This window comes from Lingula anatina, chromosome 8 (genome assembly GCF_051362555.1).
Source record: "Lingula anatina isolate TDL-2025a chromosome 8, LinAna3.0, whole genome shotgun sequence".
Classification (NCBI taxonomy): Eukaryota; Metazoa; Brachiopoda; class Lingulata; order Lingulida; family Lingulidae; genus Lingula; species Lingula anatina.
In genome coordinates, this window is record NC_141774.1 from 6,833,393 (window position 1) to 6,853,149 (window position 19,757).

General features: G+C 37.8%; 1 protein-coding gene across 1 annotated transcript; it reads left to right on the top strand.

Annotated features, from left to right (window-relative positions):
• Positions 1–91: 91 nt before the first annotated feature.
• Positions 92–12,314, top strand: LOC106181476 (uncharacterized). Its single transcript, XM_013565858.2, has 9 exons — positions 92–147; positions 4,377–4,555; positions 4,839–5,048; positions 5,693–5,893; positions 6,437–6,920; positions 7,144–7,245; positions 7,719–7,895; positions 8,408–8,526; positions 11,486–12,314. Exons 2-9 carry the CDS (start codon positions 4,382–4,384, stop codon positions 11,636–11,638), a joined length of 1,620 nt encoding a protein of 539 aa, XP_013421312.2. The 5' UTR covers positions 92–147; positions 4,377–4,381; the 3' UTR covers positions 11,639–12,314.
• The last annotated feature ends 7,443 nt before the right edge of the window (positions 12,315–19,757 follow it).

The following is a 19,757-nucleotide window of genomic DNA, read 5'->3' on the forward strand; positions in this document are numbered from 1 at the left end:
TAAAATAATTGATCACAAATTTAAAAAATGCAAGAAACAAACTTTTTATTTTTGTTGAATAATAATGTGGATCGTCTTGGGAGAGGTCAAGAGGTCAACCACAGGTATAGAACGCTAGAGCTCGAGGAACAAGGAAGCCGGCAGCAGGTAAAGTTGAAGTGACATTTATACGCGTATGTGTCATCTTAAGGTTATGACAAACCTATAAATTGTTTAACTGACGTCAGAAATAGCTCATTCTCATTTCTTGATGTTTATATGCAGTTTTGGTTGAAACTTTTTTTGATCGTTTTTATCACTCGGGGTTGGAGAAGCTAGCCGATCACCCGAAATGACAAATGTTCACGTACCAGTATTTAATTTCAATTAATTTATTGATGCTTACGTGGAAAAGTCAGGTACCAGCTGATAAAGCCAAGGTGGTCATAGAGCAGAGGTTTTCAATAATGAAAGGCAAAAGCATAATGAAATAAATTTTCAAATTGAAAAAAAAAAAACTGAAACCTAGACCAGAGTGAGTATAAATATCTATTAATTCATAAAAATAGATAAATAAAATGAATTAAAAACAAATAAATAGATCAAGTGTTTTTTGCATTATGATAATTCAAACAAATTTCTTCGTCTGAATTTATCCCTGTGTATTTCTGAACTGGGTGGGTGGCGACCCTGGTCGTGACTTATCACTTAATTGTCAGGGCTATATACCAGTATATACTATACATAGTAGCTATATACATGTATATAGCCAATAATATACAACCGCCTGATTGTCTGGTACACTACAAATAGGGTATACACTTGACATTCAATGACCAAGGCCATTCATTGTAACTAGGTACAGTCAGTCCAGTGTACTTGTGAATCTGTCTTTGTCTCAGATTAGAGAGATATATAGCACAGTGATAGCATGCTGGCACACATTAAACTCCTTGACTAGACACTTGAAGCATGGTATATAGCTCAAGTAGTTTCACCGAAGTTTAAACAACAAGTTATGTCCAAAGTCCCCCCTCCCTGTCAGTAATAAAAATGATTTGAAAATCTGTTGATTTTGTGTTATAATTAAGATATTGATACTGTTGTGAATGTCTGAAATTGATAAATCTTGAAGAATTAGGTTAGTAGAATCGTACCTGGCTCTTGAAAATCTCAAGTAATAACCTTGCGCGCGTTATACGTCACAGGTCTTGCGTAACTACCCACGTGCTACGATTTTTCCCTTGGGGGGGCAGCAAGCGGCCATTTTGTACACGAGCAAAGCATAGATGGGTGAAAACGATACGTTGTTTTTAACCAAAAACGATGTCCCCAGGGCGAAACTGCCAACACCAAAAGTAAAGGAGCATACCACCGTTGTTTTGAAACGATGTGGTTAGCCTGTCAGTGGCGAGTTAGGGAGAAAAGAGCAGCACTGATAACAAGGTACTGTATACACGTGAACCGGCAAAGTTACTGATAATTTCATGTTGCAAAAGCATAATTAAATCAGTAAGTTATTTTCCAAAGGATATTATTTGAATAGCAGATACATAAATCAAACTAACAACAATAAAAATTTTTGATGACATTGAAAATCAAAACCTGCGGTGCACGATAGGTTGAGGAGGACACTGCCACAGCAAGTAATGCATGAATTTTGTTACACAACACCATATGCTTGTGTCATTGTTAACTCTGTGGTATTATTACTCAATTTACTGCTCAAATTAATACCTGATACTATTTCTCAGGCTACCAAGTACAAATCAACTTATTTTGTGGCAATTGACCTCCATGTTCCATCTTGTGTGCAGGTTGTTTATTTTTGTTATCATTATTATTATTATTTTTTCAAACACATTTTGATAAAGTGGCTATGCTTTAACAAGAGAAATTTATGCTGAAGTTTAAAAGATTAAATAATCAGTAGTATGTACAATTAAAGCTATTAATTTGATTATGCATATTTGATTTTCAATTATCTTGATTATGATATGAGGTTTCTCCATTTTTCTCTTGCCCTCAAATCAATATCTAACAAGTAAATTGATAGTGCTTTATTACAAATTTGCTTTATACTTTCAGATGTAAAAACTGTGTAGCAGTTGGTAAGCTGTAGAGATTGATGTGAGCATAGAGCAGGGGAAATGGTATTAGAGAAACTAGGAGGACAAGACATAGATAATGTACTAGTACTCTCAGTAGATCCATCATCACAGCAAGGATAGATGGTGTGATCTTGTCCCTGAAGCTATGCCACAAGTTTTCAAACTGGTTGAGTCCTTACTAAGACAAGCTGCTGCGGTGTGAATCGTTGTACATTCAGGTTATACATGGCAGATTTATGACAAAAGAGACCTTCACAATATACTTCAAAGAAGTTATTCTTGCATCTATGCCTCAAAAGTACAGTTACAGTGACTAGAACATTGTCTGCAAATAGTGAGGCAGTGAAGGCTGCAAGGTGCCATTGTTTTTCAGTATTAAGAATGACAGTATCTGTTTTTTATTTATTTTTATTTTTCATTTTTAATGGGAGGGAGACTCACTTTGTTCTTTCAATGCCCATTCAGTTAAGGGTTGGTGGCAATATATGGTAAATCTGTCATGCCTGTATGTAGAATTTCTCTGGCTCAAATTTCTACATTTATTGGGTGCATTATGAAGTTTCCTGACTGATTAATGAGGTTACTTGCAGAAATATCTTGCTTACACACATTTTGTGATATTTTTACTACTTTATACATATTATTATTCACATCTCATCAGTGGTGTGTGAAAGGTACTTGGTATTTGCATTTTAGAACTGTAGATCTGTGTACCAGCAGGGTTATATTTCATATATCTGCGAATGTTTCTAAAAATAAGCTTCATGTTTGATAATTAATTGGTTTGAAATAAATAAATAAATAACCCAAATAAAATCAATTCATTTCATATTTCACATAATTTGTTTTTATTATTCTTCTAAGCATTTAATCATAACATCTCCCATCATTATACTGTTATTGTGTAATAACATTGAAAGTTTCCAAGTTTTTATTAACAGGTTGATGCTAACGTATTACAAATGAACATAACTTCATAAGCATTAAAGCATATTTCCTTACTCAAATGTATCAAACGTACCACTGGCATAATAGCGGTAAAGATACAGGTAAAGATGACAGCATTGATAACTGAGTTTACAGCGCTTTTAGTGCAGCTTGGCTAGTGTCAGATTGTTATCTGATAAAGTTTGCTACTAGTACCTGGGAAGAAAAGGTCTGGCACTTGGCAATCAAGTTGATAAAATCACAAAACGCCTGTAGAAAATAGAGCATACCTGTCCAACATCGATTTGTTCAGATTCTTGACTAAGGGGTGCGTTACTGGTGTCAAGGGCCAAGACTTGAACTTTGGGGTTTGGCATGTCACTGGACATTCCTCTCGATTTCTGCCCAAATCTAATAAAGCCTCAGTTGCTTAACTTTCGCCAAATTTCCAATATCTACAGGTTGTGTTGTTTAATGCTTGGGGTCTCTTCTTTGGTGGCGGTTAATTGGGGACACCTGTGCGGCCTGTCAACGCACCAAGATTCACTTTTGCCGTTGCCACATTTTCAATTGCCGTAAATATCAAATTCATGAATAGAATGAGGAAAAATGACAGTTATGAAAAAATGTTTGGAAGTACCTGTCACCTTCGCCACAGTAACCATATGGGCTGTGCTGCCCCCCACCACAGGCGACACCTTGCGGAGCAAGCGTGCGTAATCCAGGGTGCAACTGAAAATAACCTTGTCGCGCGACCTTATTACCATATTCAACTCAATGACCCTTTATTCACATTCAAATGTTAATGACCTTTTCAGACTAGAATAAAAAGCCTTTGATCCCGTTAAAGTTAATACAATTAAGAAACACTGGAGCCAGTGTAGGATTCAGGGCTTAGCTGAAGGGAGTAGGGGCAAAGGCATTAAATAAGCAATCAATCAATAAATCAATCAATCAATCAATAAACCAACCCATGGAACAATCAATCAATTGATCAAATAATTGGTCTTTTGTAGGGCATAGGGAAAACTAAATAATTCGGTTTCATCTCTTTTTCATTGTTATTATGTATTAATTCATTGAGGAAGAATAAAGAGGGTAATTAAGGCACAAGCTAAGTGTTGCCCACTGTGCACCCCCCCCCCCCACCCCCACACAGGACCTACCTTACTATTAACAATGACATGATGAAATAATGAAAAAAAGAAATAGTACAGTGTTATTTTGTAATAATGAAAGTAGACTCATATATCAAGTTAGCATCAGATGTTCAACTTCAACAAAAGAAAAGTTTTGAAAAGTCAGCATCATTACTGAAGGCCAGTTCAATTATAATATTCAAGTTTTGTTTCATTTTAGTCAATATGGGGAAACACATTATAGTTGTCCATGGGTACCTGCTTAGCGGGACAGGATCGAATATCTACTCCTGTAACCTGGCGATGCAGTGGAAGAAACAGGGCCACGCAATTACTGTGTTCTGCCAAGACCCGCAGGCTGGAACCTACGACTGGGTGGACGAGTTTTTTACATCAGAGGTATGAAGTATTGGGGTAACAGTGGTCTTATTGTGAAAAAATTCGATTTGATCAATTGGTTTTGCTCAACAGATAAAGTAAGTATAGTTTTTAATTAGTTTATTTATTACTTATTAAATCTATTTAGTAAAATAAATAAATAATTAATTTTTTTATTATCATTAGTCAAGTGAATGATAGAGATAGAGCACTGATATTTTTTTTATAAAGCCTGCATCGATCATTACCATCATGACTTTAATTTTTATTAATAATATTATCACATTTTTTTTCATCGTCGCAGGCGTCATGGCCGAAAGATCCACCAGCCCCAGGCAAAGTGCGAGTCCTGGTCCCCGATATAGCCGGCCTGTTACCAGTGTACGTTTATGATGAGTACGAGGGCTACACAGTGAAGACCATTCCCAATTGTACAGACGAAGAGATTGAGCGACATATCAGCATGACATCCAAAGCAATACGCAAAGCTGTGGATATGTGGGGATGCGATAAGGTAGGACAACTTGGTGGTGGTTTTCACATGTGCATGTGTTTGTGTGAGCATCATTTTACTTGATGACCTTAGATTTATAATGAATATTTAGAATTCAAAAGATAATTATAACTTTTTAATATAGTTGATTTCTTAAAATTAAAACTGAAAAAAAATGAAAGCAGCTTTAATTGAAGGTAAAAATAGGAAATAAAAGCTTAAACATGGCTTTATAGGTCATCATAAATTTTTTCAGTTGTTTTGAATGCGTATTCTATACCTTGGAACTATTACAGGAAGAAAGAGTGAAAATTTCCAAGAAGCTTTAATTTTTGCCATGTAGACACCCATAATGCTCATTATCTCCACCAAGGAATTGTGCTTTGACCTCAGTTTGTGTTTTTTATTTTTTTTGTCACTGGCCTAATAAAAAAAAAAGTTATGGATAGACTTTAGAATTTGATGAAATTTTCCAGATAGAACACGAAATAAGGTATAATGCATAAAACTCATTTGTTTTTGGTGAAGATCTGTGAATTAGTTCATGGTCAAAAATTAGTGAATTATTTGTCTAAGCAAAGACCTACACTCTCTGAATACCTCTGTACTAGTAATTGTCATTGCCTCACACTTTTGTTACCAAACTATCATCATCTTCTTTTAAGGTGCTGACCAACCATGCTCTGTTGTCCCCCGTCAATGCAAAGAGAGCTTTAGAAGGAACGGGCATTCCTTTTGACATTAAGATCCACGGCAGTGCCCTTATTTTTGTCGTCGATCCACACCCACAGTATAAGAAATATGCCATTGAAGCCATCAAGAAGTGTAACAGAATCATCGCAGGAACACGCCATACTGTGTCCCAGGTAAGTGGGTTTTTAGAATTTCCTATAACTTCCTCCCAGAGAAATATTGTACACTCCCCCGTCTTTGTGATTCTGATCTGCCCCCCCCCAGCAGTGCTGCCCCTGCCCTTATCATCTGTCAAACAGGAATTACTAAATATTGAGCAAACAAACAAAAAAGTTGCTGCTTGTGCCCCCCCCTCCCCCCCACCCCCCACATACACGCTTTTTTGTGCTCTGCCTCCAGCTTCCCTTAAAATTTAATTTTTTCCTTATATATATAGAGAGAGCCATGCCAACTGTAAGTAGGTAATTTTTTTTCTTTAATAATGATAATTATTTCTCCTGGAACTCCTGATGAGGGGTAAAGTGCTGTGCCTCATTGGTAAATAATATGTCAGTTCTATTTAGAAATGATTACCTTTTTTCGAAATCAGTTTAAAAAAGACAGTGAAAAAGCATATCTGGTATTGCATCTTTCTTTCCCAATTCCTGTATCTCTGCCAACCCCCTCTCTTTTCCCAAACTGTTCTGTTCTCCTAAAAAATGTGTCCAACCTTGCAGGTCATGGGATCTTTTTCCCAGGAAAAAAATGACCTTGACCTTGAGAAGAAGCTGGTCATTGTGCCACCTGGAATGGATCCAACCGTTTTCTCCCTGTGTAAAAGCATCGACAGCAATATGGCAGCATTTCTAGAAGAAATAGGAAAACATATTGCAAAAGAAGGGAACGGGCGTCGCGCAACAGACATCCAATTTCCAAAAGTCTCCAACTCTGCAGAAAACATCCATCAAAAGCTTGTCGACCTGGGAAAGTCCTATAACCAGAGAGTAGTTGATGCAGATCTTCCAACTCGGCTGCCAAAATTTGCGGCTGATGAGCCTGTGATAACATATTTTGGAAAGTTTCTCAATACAAAAGGAGTAGGGGAGATCCTCCTCTCTTTTCCAGCTATAGTGAAAGAGGTGCCTAAAGCTCGACTGCTGTTGATTGGTTTTGGAACTTTCAGGGAACATCTGGAGGCCATGATCCATGGTCTGACTACAGGTAACACTACTTATTTATTGTTTTACTTATTATGTTTGCTTGTTGTTTGTATAAATTTATTTATCACATTTGTATATATGCAAGCCTTCATGCCCTACTAGGCTGCAGCTATGATCCAATATATATCCTAAAGTAACATTGCAAAAGATAATAGAAAAATAATTGAAAATAAAGATTCGAATAAATACGACGTAACGTATGTATGATATTATGTAAATTCCAGGTGACATCACTTTGTTCAAGGCTGCAGCTCACAGTACAGATGAAAATGGAAAAACATTTCTGGATTCTAATATAGATATTGACAAATACTTCAGAAAACTTGGTAGGTACTTAGACTTAAGGTGTCACCATGTTGTGGTCTCACTAGCATCATGTTCTTCTACAACTATACTTGTCTCAATTGCAATTTACATTTTGTTATATAGCAAAGTTTGCAAATACTCTAAAAAAAACTGGTAAGATATGTAGAATCATAATATGTGCTAGATATACTAAATGATAAGTTCAACAAATCGGCTTTAAAAAAATTGAAAATATTCAAAAATAATGTTGCCTGTTGCATTTGAGAGATATATTTAATTATTTTGTGTATTATATCTTATTTATATATTTTTTCTATAATGTATTTAACTATATTTTATATTGCCTATAGTGTTGAACTTTGTTAGCCCAATCTGTAGCAGCAAAAAAGCCAATGTTGTGCCATGTATTTTACTTACTGGGCTTGTTCAAACTTATTGAGTAATTACCATGTAATTATAATGTTTTTTTTTTTACTGTAATCTATAATATCAGAGCCATCTGAGGCCAGTCGTATCACCGTGACCGGATGCCTGAACCACAGTGAACTGGGTTTGATCCTTCCGCTGGCATCTATTGGCGTTGTTGCCTCCAAGGCCAGTGAAGCATTTGGAATGGTGGCAGTGGAAGCCATGTCTGCTGGAGTCCTGCCTCTCTGTGTGTACCACTCAGGTAAGGTAGGGACTGTAGACAATAGGTAGCGCTAGTTGTTTGTTTACAAAAATTGCCCAAAAAAGTGTCTGTAGAGTTTCAGATTTCTACTGTATATAGATTGCATGCCACTTTGCAGCCACTGCTTAAGGAATTGACTTATTTCTTGAAGTGATAGTTATTCTAAAATATTTCAGTTTTAGAGAACAATTGTATATTGAGCAGAAATTATAAATGGCTCTTGTAATATAGAAAGGTTATTTAGCATAATCACAAAATTTTCTGAATGTTAGCCTACTGCCAACCGAGTCAGACACCTTCATTAGACTGATGTTAGATGTTGTCACTTACTGATCACAGCTAGGTGATACAGCCATAAGATAGAGGGGGAGAACAATTACAACCTTTGGTAAAAACCTTACTACTACTAGTACATGATTCAGCTACCAAGCCTTTGAACATTTTTGCTTAATGTACATTTATCTGCTTATAAGCCTGTGTTCCATCCATTGTTGTTTTTGAAATCATTTCAGGGTTAATTGACGTACTTGACCAGACCAAGGAGAAGGAACCCGATCTAGAAGCTCTTATGCATCTGGAGGTAGAAAGTGGAGGGGACTTCGGTGTAGCAGCAGGAGCAAGTTTTATGGAGGTAAAAAATCTCTGATGGCTTTATGGCAAGTCAGTTTGTATTGGTTTCTAGAAGACAGACAGAATGCTTTTGAAGGACTCTTTTCTTTTTTTTTCATATTTTTTTTTTAATTTCTCCATAATATATATTACACAGTATACTATATTGATGTATAATATGGTTTTAAAAGGTATATATTTGTAATCAAAAACTTTATACATAATTCATCACTTAGTCTTAATTCTCAAAAAATAAATAAATAAATAAAACACTTTCAGCATGTCCCTTTTTCTTCAAAATTCTGTAAGTCACCTCTGCATTTGTATCAGGCACGTTGCCAGCAGTATGAAAAGGAGGGTTCTTTGTCTGAAAAAGTGGACCTTTGTATCATGAAAGATTTTATTTATAATGGAGTAGAAACTAGTCTAAGAACAAATTTTGATTCAGAATGGTCCTTTTCCCAGTCAAAAGGATTGTTATTCCACTCACACCCAACCCGCAGCTACCATACACTAGGTTACGTACATGTATATGCCTACACATCCATCTACATATTTATTTGTGCCATTATTTATTTATTTATTAAATAACAATAACTAATCAATATAGTAAAATGAAGAATTATCAAAAATGCAATTATGCAAAATTTCTTATTTAAGGACGTCCTCTCATATTAGCTTTTTTTGCGATCTGCGCAGATTTCGCGCATGAGTAGTTTTTTGCAATAGCGGCTAATGATAAACATATAACATGCAATAAAATACGTAATTCACCCTTTTAAGAAATCAGTATGAAATCTTTGATGTTATTTTGGTGGAAGCGCTACGAATATGTCAACAATGCGTTGCGTATCTGTGAACGCTTGGTCTTTTACGACGTAAAGTACCCACTTGCGACTTTGTTTACGCCGCAATGTAAGAAATTACGTGAAGACGGGATGGAAAAGAGCGTTTTAGTACGGCTTGTATAGCAGTGACAAGATCTTATCTCACGGAAAGTAATCACAATGGTTTGCATTTTGACCACAAAGTATATTGTGGTGATTTGTCACATGGTTACGATGTGTGCAACAAGACATTGTCTTCTTCAGCATTGCTTTCCGATCACCCAGGGCCAAGTTACCGTGATTTGTATGCTGAAAACAATTCTCTTCTTTCACAATAAGTTAAAATAATTAGACTCATGGCGTTTTGTTGTTGATTTAAGTATGTTATTGAACAATATGACCTGCAAACAGTGCGATTTTCAGCTCTCCAGGAAAGATGCAACAGGTGTGCACCCGCCTGGCGTGTTGCGACGTCATTCTTGTAATGGTTTTGTTAAAGTGCAAATGGACAAAACCATAAAACACACAACAGAGGACCAAGGGTTTTTATGCAGATACATGTAATACTTTTTTGATGCTAGGAAAATAAACAGTATATTTTAGAAGATAAAGTGTACTTTATTCCAACTTTATCCTAATTTACCCAATCATAAACAAGAGATCTAGCTGATCGCCTTTAGTTTGTAAATTTATTACATCACAGAAATTATTCAGCCCATAATGCATTAGAAGATAGTCTTGAGTTACAAAACTTAGTTAATTTTTGCAATGATGAAAGTGAAGAAAATCCTTTTTTTCTGATTTTTTTATTTTATCCCAGTCAACTGACTCAATCCTGTGTGAAACCTTTACCAAATTCTGTAGAAAACCTTGTTTGTAAAAAAATAATTTCTCCATGTGTAGGAAAAAAAAATAAAGCTGTCAGGGTTAACATATCAGAATTAGTAATTGCTCTTCAAAGAGAAAGTCTAGATGGTCTTTATTTTCTTCTCAGCGAAATCAATCCAAACACAAAAAAAAAAAAAAAAAAAAAAAAAAAAAAAAAAACGAGTAACAAAATGCATAAAAGTAGTAAAAAATTGTATGATTTTTTTTATTTTAAAATTAATATGCATATTTATATGCTATTGATATGTATTTGATTGCATGTTGTAAACATAATATGAAACAGAAATAAACTGATAATCAAAGATGTCTGTAGATGAATATTTTTGTCACCATCTTCCATATATAGAGAAGAAATATGACTAACTTACCATAGTAAGAAATTGATACATTGTTAATGTACAAAGGAAACAATTTATCCAGTTTTCTCACCATAAAGTGCATGTTTTAGAAATAAAGATAAAAAGGAATAAGAAAATAAGTCACATGAGATTGATATAATATGCTTTTGGTCAATCTGCCTAGCCTATGAAAAATCCAATATGGCGGCATTCCATAAGGCATACTGAAATCCAACTGATACTTTCAACATTTGATTATCTATTTATTATGAATGGGATATGCAAATTTTATGAAATTTGGTTAACTGATGCAGAGAAATTTAAATATAATTTTCATGGAAACATAATAAGTGTATGAGTTAAAAACCTAATGATACAAATATATTTATCTTAATTTGCTAGTAAATTTCCATTGATTCCTATGTAAATTTGATAAAAAATCGATGCTCAAGCAGCCCTGGCTCAAAAACAAGCCTGGTGTGGTACGTATTTTTTTGTAAATTTCTTTGAGGTCTACCAAGATCCATAACATATCCACATAAAATTAAAATCGCTAGGGCAGAAATTTTTATTTTTGCATTTTTCAGCAAAATTAAGGGCATTTTGGCAAAATTCCCATATAACGCAATGTAATAAACGTAGCGTTTTTCGGGACGCCACCTATCGAAAACGAGCGTGGGGACCCCCAATTTTTTTTTCATATTTTTTACTCATATGGTAAGAAGAATTTGTCTTACAATTTTAATCAAAATCGCTAGGGCAGAAATATGAAATCTGAAATATGAGAGGGCGTCCTTAAATGCTAATCTTAAAAAATGAACCAGAACCTCTGAAGGTGATAATCTTGCTCAACATATTAAATAATTTAGATATAAACTCTTCACGCCCCCTTTTACTTTGTTCTCATTTATTTGTTCATTTATTTCAGGCATTCAAGCCAAAGGTTATGAAAGCCCTTGCTCACTTGTATCCAGCCACAGATGAGGGGAAGAAAAAATTGGCCATCTCAGAGAAAATTAGGGCAGTTGCTGAGGCCATTTGGTCTTGGGCCGGTATTTGTCAGCGCCTGGTGGAGCTGTGAGAACCTGAAACTGATGAAAAAATAACATTCCACAAGAATGGTATCGCAACTCTGTTGATTTTCTTAAAAAGGAGGTGATGTTGACAAAATTTGAAGTTGTTGATTGTGTCCATCTTTAGTATTTACTTAATAATATAAGATTAATGATTTTTTTCCAAAAGTAATTTGGTAGTATTTCTTTAAAGAGTTAGTCCCATTGCTTTGAATTGAAAATAAATATATTTTTGTGATTATTTGAAAATGCTAAATCTTGTGAGAAAGTAAAGTATTAGAAAAATTAAGGTATTTGAACATTTTGAACAAGTACAGCTTGAAGGCTGTCTTTGTGATATTTTATCAATATCTCTCTTGAATACTTATCCAAACTATAAAGATAGGCTTTCATATTGTAATGAGGCTGACCCAAGTAAAAAAAATGTGCAAATCCCATTCAAAAGTAATGAGAAAGTTACTTTTATTTATTATCCATGCTATTAAGTTGCCTATCTCTCAAAACATACTGGTACAGCTGTATTGCTAATATGTAATCCTTGTTAGCCTCTTTAGTATGGAAAGTATTGCAAATAACTGATACTATAATATGTAGATTAGTAATTTTTGCAATTTTTCTGCAATTTATAAAGGTGCTGCTTCTTACTTCCGTACATTTGATAAAGTATATTTCTGTAATAATATTTTAGATCATATTTATATATTTCTGTGATGATAAAATTTCATCACACATGGTTCCCAGATTTCAGTTGGTAATATTCATAGATTATTATAGTAAATGGTGACAAAATGTTTACCACGAGCAACAAGTTGCAACGTCCATGCAAACTAGATAAAAGTGTCAGATTGACATTGAAATGTATCTTTAATATTTTTTTTCTCAAAATAATCATATAAATATTTTTTGGAATAATCTACTCAATTGCTAATGTTTGAAACTATGGAGAATGTTCTCATATGTTAACTTAAGGTCCCAGTATTTACATGGATATAAGGTTCTAGTCCCTGTGTTATTTAGGTATATAATATTATTTTGTATGTAATCTATAGTGCAGTCCTATCCAGAGAGCAATATTCTAGTCTACTTATATTACTTCAAAAATTAATCAAACATAAAACATGCTGCTACACACATTTCATTTCCTGCATAATAGTTTGAAATCGTTCAAACAGCTGATTTTTTTTCCAAGTTCATGTATGTATGATTCTAGCACTGCACACATGTCGATCTATAAAAACGTCATAGTCAAGTCATGGTATCTTATGAATGTGGACCAGTATTGCATTGTAGTTTATTGCCTTTTTTTTTTTTTTTTCCGAGGCAGGGAATATTTTTGTCCATTAACATACTATATGGATAACTTTCGGCTCAACTCGTTAAATAACAAATAACATTCAAACAGTACACGTTTCCCTCTGGTGATTCTTGAAACAGGCCTATCAGGTCCATACCCACCACTGAAAGGGGTAAGCAGGCATTGGTAATTAGCTAGGGTGGTTTTTGGGGGAATACTTTAAATTAATGGGCCAGGCAAGTCAGGCATCTTTTTACCCTTTCCAAACATAACATTCCCCGACTCTGCAGAGTGTCTTATACACTCTTTGTAACAGTGGGCAAATTATATTGTTTCTAAACTGTTTGGGTTGCAGTAAATGCAGATAATTGGGTTCTGTCAGATTAGGTGGTCTGACCGAGTAAAGAATCACTTGAAGAATTTGGTAATCTGAGTCCTTGTTTTGAGCTTAAGCTATCTCTGCCGGAAATTCTGCAATTTGATGTTGTTGTATGTCATCAACATTTAATCCATCGGCTTCTATTGGGATATCATGTAAAGCTATGCTGTCTGGAAATGACCTTGGATCAACTCGATCTTCTTCTGTATCAGTGACGCTTATTTTCTTGCGCTCTGATGGGAGTCTGTTAAGAAAATCCGCTTTTTCGCGCCTTTTATATATTCTATTTTAGGATTATATTTAGCTAAAATTGCTGCCCATCGTTGCAACCTTGCATTTTGCAGTTTAGAAGAAGGGCTTATGATTGATGTAAATGGTCAAATACGGTTGTAATTTGTTGACATTGTACATAACGGTGTTTTCTTCTTTCTGGATGGTAGAATACCTTTGTTGACTGGGTGATAATTTGTGGCTAACATACTGAACAGCTGTATCTTTCCCTTGTTCATCCATCTGAACCAAAACGCCGCCTAATGCGTTGTAAAGTTTCCACCCCCTTTACAATGCGCAATCGTAACGCAAGATTGCCCGGTTCGGCAGCACGGTGTTGAGTTGGTGCGGTCTTCGTACAAAAACCCAAGACGTTCACTTTGGGGTTAAACGATAGAGTTTTATTTCTTCTACATCTGCCTTTCTAGTCTAACTGCGGTTCTAGCTTCTTTATTAAACACTACAATATTCTGCACTGTACTTCACTGTCCAGTATGGCTCTCTGCATAAGTTATTCTATTCACCGGGGAAAATCCCAGCCCTATATACTAATCTGTGAGTAATTCAAAAGTATTTTACTCTGAGCACTGTCACCCAAAAGCTATTAACATAATAAATGCCCTAATTCAGAACCCCAGGTCGGGCACGTCCAAACCACGGACACTGGGTGGGGAAGACCGGGTTAGGTCACCTCAAAGGTGTATTTCTGTGCCGTCCTCTCATCAAGGTCATGGTTGATTAGTGGTCAAAGTTCATTTATCAGCCAAATGATTTTCTAATTGATGCTTAAAGCACGTACTTGTCAAATAGGGCTGAATAAATGAAAATAATTGAAATTTTAATTTCTACCAAAAAGGAAATGGTTTTACTTAATGATTTGGGTAAACGCACACTTGAATGAAATACTAGTGTGGCTTTCTGGATTGCCGAAAATGTTGCATAATGTTTTAGATCAAAGAGGCACATACTTTACACCTTCATTCCCCAAAAGACAAGTTCCATCTTGTCTTCCAATTATTTCTACCAAAATGAATATATGTTTCTACGGTTACTTAATACTAATAATTCTTTAGTTATTCATTCAATGTTCATTATAGTTGCACAAGTCTATGTTCCTAATTGTTATGGAATTCTAACATTCCATATTCATGTATATTTCATAGTTCTGTTTCCATGTATCGTTCATTCCATATTCATGCATCGTTTCGTGTCCATGTCTTCTAGACATAATACCGCGACCGTTTGGCTGGTGGGACAGTATAGAGAACTGTCGTATTGTTCCTTGCGTTGGAATACGGTTGTTCTTCAGTTTGCCTCATAGTGAGATACCCACTCGGGGAGTGGGGTTGGGCTCCATCCTCTCCATCTAGACACTCTGGCGGTGGCGGAATCTCCAGGGTAATAGGACACTCTGCTGATCGCCTCGTTCCACGTGAGGTTCCAGGTGTCGGTTGGTCAACGTCCATGGGTTCTTCATATTGATGTACCGTTTCCGCCAGCATTCTCAGTTGCACTTGTTCTGGTGGTTCTGGTCGGTTGTATCGGTGGGCACAAAAACAAAGTCGTTTGCGGTGACGACGCAAACAGACACAAAGATCAATTAGAATTATCATGCATGCTATGACAATCCCCACAACGTACGTAACAGAAGTTCCGCTGGTCGGTGCAGACCAAAAGTTCAGTTCCTGCTCACTCAGTGGCGCAAGGTGAAGGTGCGCAACTGGCTCAAGATTTTGAAAATTTGGATTTCTCAATCTTTTTGCGACAATTCCTGATGGTATCAATTTGTGCACATTGAGGGATGAAATGTCGTTTATCAGTTGAGATCTGAGTGAGACTCGACCTGCTTTCTCTGTTATACCAGGAAGGGTGAAGTTACTTCCTGTTATCGTACATTTTGCTGGGACTGTCACAAGATAGGTTCCTGCCTTGAGCAGGTATGAGACCGGTCGGGAACGGTGGCATCGCTTCGTCACCTCTCTCCCCAGGTTACCAATACGTATTCGCCCAAGACTATTTCTGTGGCAGTGGAAATGCCACTCCGAGAGGTCAGCTCCACCTTACATGCACTCTGCTGCGCATGGTTGTGCGAGATGATGGCTCTGGAACATAATTCTGTACCTTGGTTGTAGACGGCACCGGTCCTACATACCAAAGGTTTCCAGCCAATGCAGCCAGACGGGTAAAACACATTTCCGGTTCGCTCTACTATACCGATATTGGCTTCACCATGTACAACTCGGCTAGCGAACCCTGTGTTTTTGTATGGCTGCTTGAAGGACCGGATATCGTATCTGGTCCGCTTCCTCCTGGCTGATCAACGGTAGTTTGACCTTGTAGATTAAGGTGCTCCCTCCCCACACTGGGGAGACCGTAATGTGTTCATAATACCACTGTAGCGGGTCTATCAACACGTCTGTTGCATTGTCCGCTGCCAGTGCAAGTGTTTCTAACAGTTGAGATGGTGGCAGGAGTTCTTCTGTCAGGCATCTCAACTCCAGACTAGCCTTTTGATGATTGAACTTTTCAAAAAGTAGTCTGTAGTCCCTTACAAGCTGTTCGAAAGAGTAGACCGCTCGATCCAGCTGGTAGGTAGCCCACACCTTATTCAAACGAACCCTGGTGTCGTAAGCAAATCGGTTTAAGTCTCTAAAGCTGTTGGTGACGACCGCATTCAGATAGTTGGGAGATGTCATTGAGACGTCTTCGTCCGATGTTAATGGTGTCCACAGTGTGTTTGAGTACCGAGATGAGCTTGTTAATTCGATGTACGAGTACCTGGTTATTTCTCCCACTCTAGTTCAGATGTGTCTCCCTCTGTGTCTGCGGCAGGAGTGCCGCTACTGGGCTCGGGTACGGTGTTATGTAGTTGCCCTTCCTTTTGATCTTCTTGCGGTTCTCTTTGATCCTGGATGACAAATGGGATCAGTGGAGGGCGCGCCGGTGGTGGTCTTCTGGGTCTGCGTTTTACGTCATCCCAAGATATATTGGGGTCTACTAAACACAATTTATTTCTGTTTACTGTCAAAACTTTCCCAGTCTGCTGATGACGAATGGTATAGACCTTGCCTCGCCTATTGATTACCTCATATTGTGGATCCCAACTGCTAGTGAAGGGAAGGCGCTCTTGTGCCTTTAATATTACCGTGTCGCCGATCTGAAGTTGCTCCGCATTCCCTCGGGCATTCAGTCGCGCCCGGTTGTACTTTCGGGAGTTTTCTAGGTTGATTTTAGCTGTCTGTAGGGCTTCAGTCATATCCTGTAGTCGACCATTCAGCAGGTGTGTTGCTGGTGAAGGCGTAAGCAACTTGGTGAGTGGTAATCGGGCACGGCATCCATACATCAGAAAATATGGAGTATAGCCAGTTACTGTACTCACAGAGTTGCGGTAGGCCATTAATGCGCTACCCAACTTCTCTTCCCATCTGTGTGGTTCGTTGTTGAGCAATCGTGTCAGGATTTCTTTAATGGTACGGTTTACTCGTTCAGTTTTACCATTGGCTTCTGGCGAGTAGCTGGTCGTTCGTCTATGTTCCACACCTACCTTTGACAGGAAATGTTCAAAAGCTTTAGAGCAAAATTCCTTTCCTCGATCGGTAATAATTACTTCCGTGAATCCAAATCGTGGGAAGAAATCCTTGGTGAGCGCTGACTCCACTGCTTCGGAGGTCTTGTTGGGAATTGGGTAACTCTCTACCCATCCTGAGAAGTGATCAATCAGATTGAGACAGTACCTATTTCCTTTTGACGATTCTACAAATGGGCCAATTAGGTCCATCCCAATTATGTGATTGATGGCTGCTGGCATAGGCATTTCTCCATACTCCGCACGTTGTTGTCGGGGAATATGCACCTTGCATGTTGCACATCGATCTAATTGATCTTGGATGTCAGCACGCATTCCGGGCCATACGTAACTCTGCCGTACTCTGTCGAGAGTTTTACCAGTGGCACAGTGTCCCACCTCTTCATGACAACATTTAATCACGTTTTCACGGTATGGTGATGGTAACAATATCCGTGGGTAGATGGCGCTGGTGCTAGTTGGTCTCTTAATGGAGTATAGATGGCCGCTCAGCACTTCATATTCCGAATCCTCATTTAGAGCTAACTTAAATTCCTCTCTGAACTCTGCCGTACTCTGTCGAGAGTTTTACCAGTGGCACAGTGTCCCACCTCTTCATGACAACGTTTAATCACGTTTTCACGGTATGGCGATGGTAACAATATCCGTGGGTAGATGGCGCTGGTGCTAGTTGGTCTCTTAATGGAGTATAGATGGCCGCTCAGCACTTCATATTCCGAATCCTCATTTAGAGCTAACTTAAATTCCTCTCTGAATTCGTCTTCTTGTTGTATCAAAAGTTCTTTTGGATCAATGTCGTCTGCTTCCAGTGGTACATGTCTCAAGGCATATTCATCGGGGATGCATTCTGGGTCAATCCAATGGGAGGTGTCGAAAGTGGCTATTGTTTCTGAAGGTGGATTGGGTAATCTGCTCATCATGTCTGCTCTGATGTTCTTTTTTTCCTTTAATGTATTCGACCTTTGCACCGAATTCTTCCATGAGAATAGCCCACTTTTGTACTTTGGTGTTCCTCATTTCTTTGGTGAATAAAGATTTCAGTGGTTTGTGGTCTGTGTACACGGTCAGCGGGCAACCATATAGATATGCACATGGCTTTGAGATGCTGTATACCATGGCATACGCTTCCTTCTCAATGATCGGCCATCTTAGTTGTGGTCCTGACAGGCTATGCGATATGTACTGGACGACTCTCTCCACACCACTTTCGTCATCTTGGACAAGAACTCCTCCTATCGCGTAGTCTGATGCATCCACATACAACTTATATGGCTCATTCGGTCGGGGGTAGGCCATGACATGATTGGAGCATAACAGTTCTTTTAGTCTTTGGAAACTCGTTTGTTGTTCTTCTCCCCAGTGAAATGTTTGCCTCTTTTTCATTAGTCGATACAGGGGTTCGGCAACCTTGGCAAAGTCGGGTATGGTTCTGGCATAATAATTGCACATACCGATGAATGACTGCATATCTTTGACTGTGCGTGGGGGTGGTAATTTGTTTATGGCTTCCAATTTTTCTGGGTCACTACGCACTCCGTTCTCGGATACGACATATCCCTGTAGCTTCACTTCAGTCTTCATGAATTCGCATTTCGAAGGTTTCATTCTCAGGCCTGCTTTCTTCAATCGCTCGAATACTTCTGTCAGATGGTCAGCATGTTGTTCTTGACCATTGGAAAAGACAATTATGTCATCCAAGTACACTAGTACCGAACGTCCAATTAGGTCGTGTAGAACATAGTCCATCGTGCGTTGGAAATATTCAGGAAATGATGTAAGACCAAAAGGAACACGAGTAAACTCATATAATCCTTTATGGCATACAAAAGCAGTCTTAGGAATGTCTTCTTCTGCTATGGGGCACTGCCAGTATCCGGCTCGTAAATCAATCGTGCTAAAGTGTGTTGACCCACTTATCAGGTCCAGGATGTCCTGAATTAATGGTATTGGGTAGGGATCTTTAGTCACCACTTTGTTCAATTTTCTATAGTCCACACAAAATCGTGTAGTTCCATCGCGTTTAGGAACTAAAGTTACAGGTGAGCTCCAAGGAGAACAACTAGGCCTTATTATCCCTAGCCTTAGCATTTCTTCTATTTCTGCTTCGACGATCTTCCGCTTAGCTAAAGGCACTCGGTAGGGTCGTTGTCTCATGGGTTTTGCATCTCCTGAGTCTATTTTCATTCGTTGTAATGTTAATTTTCCGTGTGGCTCTCCCTCTATGCTGAACACCTCATCATATTTTCTCAGCACTTTATCAACGCAGTCCACACCAGTCAAGGGGGCCTTGCACGCTACAGCAGATACAGAGTTAGTTTGCTTCTTACCTTTGTAAAAGGTCAAAGGCCATCTCTTTCCACACCATAACAGGGCTCCTTGCTGATAATTAATGACTGCATTATTTCTTAGTAGCGTGTCATTCCCAATTATCATGTCATAGTCCACTTGGTCAGCTACTAAAACGTCTACTACTGTAGCATTGTCTATCTTGATCTGTGTTTTCCCTATCACCGGTACTGTGTGTCTTGTCACTCCATATGTGACACTTAAAGGCTTGATTAATCTAGGTCTATTCATAGTTCTGCATAAAGTGTTAAA

What these genes read in the sequence shown, in the direction of transcription:
- LOC106181476 (XM_013565858.2), top strand. Translation starts at nt 4,382, where the DNA reads ATGGGGAAACACATTATAGTTGTCCATGGGTACCTGCTTAGCGGGACA. An exon ending in GATCCATGGTCTGACTACAG is followed by an intron (nt 6,921 to 7,143) that starts GTAACACTACTT and finishes TGTAAATTCCAG; the next exon opens with GTGACATCACTTTGTTCAAG. An exon ending in CAGGAGCAAGTTTTATGGAG is followed by an intron (nt 8,527 to 11,485) that starts GTAAAAAATCTC and finishes CATTTATTTCAG; the next exon opens with GCATTCAAGCCAAAGGTTAT.